This window comes from Fukomys damarensis, unplaced genomic scaffold, assembly GCF_012274545.1.
Source record: "Fukomys damarensis isolate Sample0158 unplaced genomic scaffold, DMR_v1.0_HiC HiC_scaffold_4, whole genome shotgun sequence".
In the NCBI taxonomy this organism is placed as follows: Eukaryota; Metazoa; Chordata; class Mammalia; order Rodentia; family Bathyergidae; genus Fukomys; species Fukomys damarensis.
The window spans coordinates 30,293,850-30,302,270 of record NW_022900916.1 but is presented as its reverse complement, the minus strand read 5'-3'; the positions used below and the strand labels follow the sequence as shown (position 1 = coordinate 30,302,270).

Genomic DNA, 8,421 nt, shown 5'->3' with positions numbered 1-8,421 from the left:
ATATATATACATATATATTATATGTTATATAGATAATTTCTTCCCTTCTTTTTCTTATATCCACTGTAAGTATTTTTATTTGTGTCTATAATTGTGTCTGAAGACCAAGTTCTGAATTCATTAAGGTTACTAGAGTACCTACAACTTGATGTATCCTGATAATCTACTAAAAGAACTCCACTGGTCAGGAGTTAACCAGTGGCCCCAACCCACCTCCACCCATATTCTGCTAATTATTGCTTGAGCAAACCCAGCCTATCCCCAAAGTGAAAATGCATCTGATAAGAATCAGAATTTTACAATCTCTGAAAATTGCTTTTTATTTTACAGTTCTTTCTTCCCAAGGCATATAGATGATTGGGGAGAGAGGAAAGACAAAATTCTGGGCCTTGTCTCAAAAACAACTCTCTTTCCCTCTGCTAAACCAGAAAAGTGTATGACTGCTGTCTTCTCCATTTTCATTTTTCATGTGTTGTTGATACTTTCAATTTCAGAGGGGGAGTTAGGTCTGTGCATCTCTGCTCCTGGATATCTCCAATCCTCACTGAGAGCCCCTTTCCTTTTTCCTCTCCCAGCTCCTGCTCCCTCCACAGCCAGGACCATGATGGCTTCAGAAATTAACTCAAGCGTCCTGTCTCTCATTTAGTACTGTGTGCTCTCATTCTTCTAATAAGAAACCCCCACTCCAGCCCTCTCTGGCTTAAATCTAAACAAGCTCAGTTGTTTAACTAGCAAACACCCTGAGGGCGGAGGTTCTGTATTAGAAATGCATCAATGCCCTGGAAGATAGAGCAGTGAAAAGCCCCTGTCTGCCCCCACCTCAAAGATGCTCCCAGCTTCCCATTGACCCTCAGTGTGGATATTTACTGCTGACATGTGGTACATCTCCTCTTGCATGACATGTAAAGAGAACCTATTTCAAAGCATCCATTGTTTATAGCTGTTTTAGTTCTTTTTGCTTCAGGCTCTAAGAACTGGAAAATAGCTAATCAAGGGTAGTGCAGAAAACTGATTTCAGCTGTTTCCTTTATAGTTTACACTACTCGTTTCCTTTTGTGACTACATGTTTCTCTCCAGCTCTCCAGATGGGTGTTTGGAATAAGAAAGTTGCTTTGAAATGTGTAAATGGGCTACTACTGCAGATTTAAAGAGTAGACCTTTCTTCTTCTCCCTTTGAAAACCATCTTTTTTATTTATTTTTTTTTTTGAAAACTCCATTCTTTTTTCCTATTAACAGTGCCTGATTGTATGGAGTAGCCTCCTAAGGAATTATTTTTCCATTCACATTTATGCTGTTTTCTTTGTGTTCAGAAATACAACTTTTTCAACTAACACAATAATTAAGATTCTCTCCCTTTTGTTTTTCTACTTGGATTGTGCTGTGGATACACAGGAGACAAAATTTACTAAAACATGATAAATGTATCATTTTAATTTGGGCATCCTAGCTTGTGCTACTGTCTTTGTACCACTCGTGATAAGTGGCATCACACCATATGCCAGACCCCATGCCTGTTGCTGGTAAATCTGCAGTGAGCAGCTGCACAGCCCCTGCCCTCTGGAAGCTTGGGGTCTAGTTGGACCTGATTTCATTTCTCAGCAGCCAAATAAAAGTGCTACTGTCATTCTGTCTTTGTGTTGGTTTCTAATGAGAAATGCTGTGATTGGCTAGACAATTCCTGGCAATGCAGTTATGAAGCGGATTTCCTGTGTGAGAAGAAGGCACTGTGTGATCTTACAGGGTGGAGAGGAGCACAGCTCAGCCACCCTGGACAAAGAAACACTGAGAAAAGGCCCCTCTAGAATTCTCCAACACAACAGACCCACCAAGATTCTTGTTGCTGAGTTTGTTTCATTTCATCCTCAGTAACCTTAACTACACCTGCTTGACTTTGGTTGCTGTGAAGCTCCTGCTTAGATTCGTTGAATCTCCATACTCCCGAATGTTGTGTTTAGTATCCTCCTGACACCATCAGAACTGACCAGATTCCAGCACTGACTTTGGGTCTGTGGTATAAGATCATTTCCACACACTTTCTCTGCCTCATGTCCACCAACTTCCTCTTTCAAAAGGAGAAGTAATTGTCTCCTGGTCGTTCTTCTTTGCAATCTCTGTTTCTCTTTATTGTCCTTTAGTGTATCTTTCTGCCAGCAGATAGCTTTTAACTAAAATTCTGTTTATAGATATGTCCTTTTCATAATGCTATTAAGGTTGGCAGAAGGAATCACCTGGAAGATGCTGCCTTCTGTGCAATATTATTCTTACACCTGGACAAATGCATAGAAATATATATGTATATGTTATCTATTTGAGCAGTTCTCTTTCTAGAATTTGCAGTTTCACACAGGCATGATTCTGGATTCTATTTTTAAGTAGACCCTCACCAATGAGTAAGAAGAGCCTTGGAATGAATTACAGTTAAATGAGCAAGTTAAAATACAGTTAATTTAGTTCAGTGGCATATGTGAATCTAGTTTACTAAATTAGCCCTTTTCATTCTTTGCTTCTATGTAAAAGACCCATATAGGGCTTGCTTTTTAAAATGTCAGTTTTTAAAAATAGATTAGATATGAAATTAAAAACTCTATAACTTCTTCATGATTTCTTGCTTTAGAAAGTTCAGCTAGAGAATTTTAGCATTTCCTAGCTAGAAGTATCTGAGAGACTAACTCCTTCAATTTAGATTTCTACATAAAGCCCAGAATGCCCTGTTAAATTTGAATTTCAGATAGCCAATGAATAATTTTTAGTGTAAGAGTATTCCTGACAATATTTGGATATACTCATGCCAAAATGTTATTTATCTGAGCTTCACATTTGATTAGACACCTTGTATTTTAACTTGCTAAATCTGGCAATCCTAACTACTCTTCAACAACTACTCCAAGGAAATAAGCCTTCAGCTGAAGCACAAACCTTTATTGAGATTTACTCTATTAAATTATCTGTTGCTTTTCCAACGAGCAGGATAATATAAAGAAAGTAGTCTTTAGTTTGAGGGCAGGAGAGGGAAGGGTCAAGAGTGATGATCTCCTATTTTTATCTCTGTTCTAAAGCCAGCTTATTTCTAGCACTAACATGGAAGCTATAAAAATGCAGCTTCCCAAATTTAGTTACTACAAAGGCCACTATAAATAATAAAATAGAGAAATGCACCAAAACTCCACAGTAGTGTTTCATGGTGAATTTTTATGGGGCCTTTGAAAATTAAGTATAGCCAGGATCATGGTGGTTGTAATAACCCAATTTTGCCTCCCTGTAACCCTTGAACTTTCTCCCTCTCCTGGGTTCACAGAGCCTCTTTGCCTTTCATCTTTTCTTGATGTTTCCTGGTGGTTAGTCTCTCAGCAGGAAGCTGGGCTAGAAACCCTCCCTAGCCTCTCAGGCCTTGTAATCTGGGTCAAAACATTCATAGGACATCTGAGTTTCATGCATTTTTATCTCTTTTTTTAAAGATTTTGGTCAAGTACATAATTATCTAAATATCCAACCTTTTCTTGCTTAATGTGAAATGATTCCTTAAGTCTATTTCACATAGCTCACTGCAGTCTTTAGTAAATGTGACTTTTCTGTTTCTGAGCTCAGAGACCACCTCAGTTCCTGTGATCATTGCTAGTTTCCCTTTAGATTATTTGGTTATTAAAACACTGATATTGTGAGAGTTCCATTAGAAATACAGTATTTAGGGTCCCTTGCCACAGGGGTTGGTCAGTAACTAGAGTTCCTACTGCTTCTCCAGAAACCTAGGTTAATGGGGTTCTAAATTTTGCATAAGGGATCGCTAAATAATCTGAGACAAGAGGATTGCAAGGTGGAGTCCAGCCTGGGTAATTTGGCAGCATAGCAATTTAGTGAGACCTTATTTCAAAACTAAAAAAAGTGGAGAAGTAGGAATGTAGTTCAGTGCAGAGGTCCTAGGTTCAATCTCTAGTAGTGGGAAAAAATGCTAAATAGGTGAAAGCAGAGATTTGTAAATCTCCTGGAGTATTTCTGTCCACTAAGTATCGTAAAATAAACCCACAATAGTTTCTAACTAACCACATAGAATGTAGTATTATTATGCACATGAGGCTTAGATATGCCCTGCAGATATACTGTTACAACAGAACAGTATCTTACTTCATATAGGAACCCTTATTGTCAAAGGGTTAGATTTGGTAGCATAACATAAAATTGTTTTGTTTCACGTTTTTGATTCATTTGTTTTGTTCTTCTTGCAGTGCACTAATTCAGTTTTTCCAGTTGTTTCCTGAGTATGGAAAGAATGATTTTTATGCCACTGGGGAGGTGAGTTGAAGACATATTTTCTTGTGTGCTTCAAGCATCATCAGGACTGAAATATATTGACAATTGTTGCTTATTCGTTTAAAAATATGTATAATGCATGAATAAATAATATATATTAATGTTAATTCAGTCCATGTGCAAAATTCTCCAATTATCTTCAAAATCCTCTGTAGTTATTTTTAATTAAGGGCTCAATAAAGATTTATATATTGGGATGGGTACAATGGGTTGTTATGTTTCAGTCATCTGCCTTTTGTATCGCTGTCATTTGTGGGGATGATTTTGAAGAGACCTGGCCAGGTGCCTTGTACAATGTCCCATATTCTAACCCTGGCAGATTCACTTCTCAGTTCTTAGATTTGGTGAAAACATCAGGAGCAATATGATGTTTGTTACCCTTTAAGGTAATGCTAACCTGGATCAGTTGGTCAAGGTAGTGTCTGTCACAGTTCACCATTGTAAATGCATCTGTTTCTACTTATAAATAACCCAAGACCATGTGAACATCTGTTCCCTCAAATCTTTCTTCCAGTAGTTTTAGTATCTATTGATGACCTTTATCAGAATCTGTTATTGAACTGGGTGTTACAATAGATTGATTTCTTTAATCTCTGTTTCTGTAGTTATCATCTGGTATTCTTCTGTAGAAAAGGCCTCTCCTGCTCCCCCTCTGTTATTTACTTTAAAAAAATCACTGACTCAAACATTGTTATTTGTACTTATCCATCAAATTTTGTTGTGATCATTATTGTTTTATGCTTATGTTGTTCTAATTTTGTGAATGGAGATCACCTTCAAGCTGATTTCTGTGTCCTCTTGACAGTTTTTGAACATTTACTTGTGTTTTGTCACGAATACATTTTCCAGAAGCATCTCTTATTTTTCCTAATTTAGCCCTTTGTTACAGTTGAGTCTTACGTGTCTTTCCAATATCTCTGTGGTAAGGGCTTTGTCCCTAGCCTGTGGTGCTATTGGGAGGTGAGCTAATAGGAGGAGGAGCTATCAGTTCTCATTAGTTTATTGGGAGTATGTTCTTGAAGGGATATTGATACCTGAACTCTCCTCTTTTCTTTATTTGTCACCCTGATTCCTCCTCCATGTACTCTTGCCATGATATACTGTGCCATTGTGTGCCCCAAGCAACAGAGCCTAGTGACCATGGACTGAAACTTCTGAAACCATGAACTCAAATTTACCTTTCCTCCCTATAAATTGCTTATCTCAGGTATTTTGTCATAGTGACCAAAAGCTGACTAACATACTCTGACCTCTCATTTATTCTAGGAACGCTGGTTCCTTTTCACTGGAATATGATTTAGAAATAAGTCCTGAACAGTAGGTATGCCATTGCTACTAAGATGTCATTTCTGCTGGACTTTGTCTGTGAGCAGAGTTAAGAAACAAAATGTCATAGTTACTTTTCCTATTTCCTCAAAATGTCCAACACCCAAACTTAAGGGAAGAAAGGTTTATTTAACTCATAGTTTGTAGAGGTTTCAGTTCATAGTTCAGTTCATAGTCGGCTGTCTCCAAGGTAGGATGTCATGGCAGAGTGGCATTGCAAAGGAGCATTGCAGAAGAGAAACAGTTCATGATGGGCAGAAGGCAGCAAAGCAGCAAGAAAGCAGCAAGTGAAAAGCAGTGACAATAGCAGCCCTCTTTCCACATCCTTAGGTTAAGTAGCACTCACACCCAGGGTGGAAAACCTTAATTCTACCACCACACTATGAATCAATCCCAGTATCACATCCTCTAGATCCAGTCACTTCTGAAAAGCCCCAACTATGACTGTATGAGGCTTTGGGGAGACATCTGCCATAATATAAAATAACTTACTCTCCCTGTAATTCTAATTCCCCATCAGAGGGTTCTTTTCTCCTGTTTACTGCTTATCTGTATACTCTTCTCTCATTGAGGCCCATGGTTTTCAGTAGCATCATGATATATTTACTTTTTCTTCAATCCTACAGTATGCCCCAGATGGCTTCAGAATTGCTAGAGCAGCATTAATAGCCAACAAGAAACCTCCAGTTTTCTTTTTGTGAGGACTTTGTCTCTTATCCTTTTCTGATCCTTTCACTTGGCTTTGTACTTCTCTGGTTTCATTCTCAGCTATTTTTTTTCACCTGGTACCCCTGTCCCCTCTCTCCATCCCAGTGCACTTGTCTAGCTCAAATTTTCTTTCCCAGCAATCCCATCCATATTCCTGAATCAGGCATTTGGATCCCATGACCATCTGAGAACCAATAACTTCATCAGAGGGAAGGACTGGGCAAATTGGCCAGCATGGTGCCCAGGTCTATCCCATGGACCTGGGGAAGAATCTTGCTGAGTCTTCCCTCTCTGAACCTTCAGGTCAGAGTGTGGGAGGTGAGTGGTGTTCAGAGAAAGATCGAAGTGGTGATGTCAGAGCAAGGGCTGGGAGGATCCTAGGCAAACACATCCACAAATGTTCACACTAAGGGAATGAAAGAAGAAATTAGTTTCCATTTTCCAAGTGAATGGCAAATTGGAAGTGGAACTTTCTCTTTTTGAGCCTGCTTTCTTTCCTTTCAAAGCTATTTGGAACGGATGTTGAGCACACTATACTGGAAGTTTTTGTAGCCACTGTCCAGCTGGGATTATTTAGGAGCTCTACAAGGAAGTTCTTGCTATTCCTTGTCTTTTAACTAATTTCAGAAGCAGGTTGGGGAAAGGGATGGGAAGTGACACTCTGGTCAACTGACAACAACTCTGGAAAATGCCTGTCCGCTCCACCCCAACAGAAGAATGATGTGCTGATCTGTGTAATTGCTTATCTTGAAAGTAGCATGGTGAAGTTGTTAACCATGATGTCGACTAGTCAGCAAAACTGCCAGATCTTGGGTGAAAATTTTGATTTACCTATTTTGTTTCAGCCTCATGGTTTTATGCATGTTATTTTCAAATGTATATAGGAAAGGACAATATTCCTTTTACATCCTTAACTGACAGGAGTAATATTCTGAAGGAAATATGTGCCTTAGAAGTGATGGAGGAAGATGTGGATGAGGACGGGCAGGGCCTGTGATAGAGACACCGTTACCAGGTAGCATCATCTTCATAAGAACCACACAGATGCATTTGGTCTGAGGGCACATCTCTTCCTAGAAGGAAGAACATTGAATAATGATGCCTCAGCAGTCTGTTATTTTTAGAAGGTATGTTTCTCCAATCTATTTGGTCCCATCTGTTTTGTCTTCTGTTTTAAGGTCATGAGACAGAATGAAAAAGGGGAAAGACTTCTGGATTAGTGATTAGGAGGCCTGGGATCTCACAGAATGATTCTGGGAAAATCTTTTAATTTCCTGGATCTCTGCTTTTCATCTTACAATCAGATGAGTTGGTTTTGAAATTAGATTCACTTCCAAGGTGGTGTTTTGCTTCATTAGAAGTTTACATGCAGTTACCTAGACTCTCATAATGTCTATATATAATTATAGTTTTAACATTGTACCAACTTACCCTCCTGCTCTCCACCTGCTTCCCCCTAAATGGTTAGAGTTTTCATAAAAAGAAAGTCCTTTCTTTTCTGAACTCTTAATCCGCTCAGATTCTTAGAGAGGCTGAACAAATAATGTTACTCAATTTATAGAATCATCCTAGAAAAATAAATGCATAAACTCAGAAATTGTAGAAACTTTTCAATACCAATGCCTTGGACTTGATATATATACCCTTCATATTTGTGTGCTGTGAATGTTCAAAGCGCCTGGAGCAGCAGTTCCAAGGCTTGATTTTGGTGTAAAAGTGTCTGGAAATAATAATACCTACTGCATGCCATTGTTTTGAGCATTTAATTAGATAATTCTCCTCAGATATTTAACATCGTGACTGGCTGTGTTGAGCACCTAACATATGATGCTCAGTATTAGCATTCATGTTGAAAAGCTGGATTACTGTGTTATGGCTCCTAAGCATATAGCCCACCATATGTAGACAGGGGCTGAAGTGTTCATAAAAGCTCCATTCTCTCATTGTTGGGATGTGACATCTCTCCTCTATTCTATGTCATTTACTTTGCGTTCCTCCCTCCTTCCCTCCTTGTCTCTGTCTCTGTCTCTGTCTCTGTCTCTGTCTCTCTCTCTCTTATTGTGTGGCGCACTGTGCTGCAC

The 8,421-nt window shown here is 38.8% G+C and overlaps 1 protein-coding gene across 2 annotated transcripts in view; it reads left to right on the top strand.

The window, feature by feature from the left end:
* Positions 1-8,421, top strand: part of Cpvl (carboxypeptidase vitellogenic like) — a 102,419-nt gene that overhangs the window by 30,968 nt on the left and 63,030 nt on the right. For both annotated transcript variants that reach the window (XM_010628288.3, XM_010628290.3), the window contains exon 7: positions 4,222-4,288. In XM_010628288.3, the coding sequence (XP_010626590.1) occupies positions 4,222-4,288 (67 nt within the window). The remainder of the gene's footprint in view (positions 1-4,221; positions 4,289-8,421) is intronic.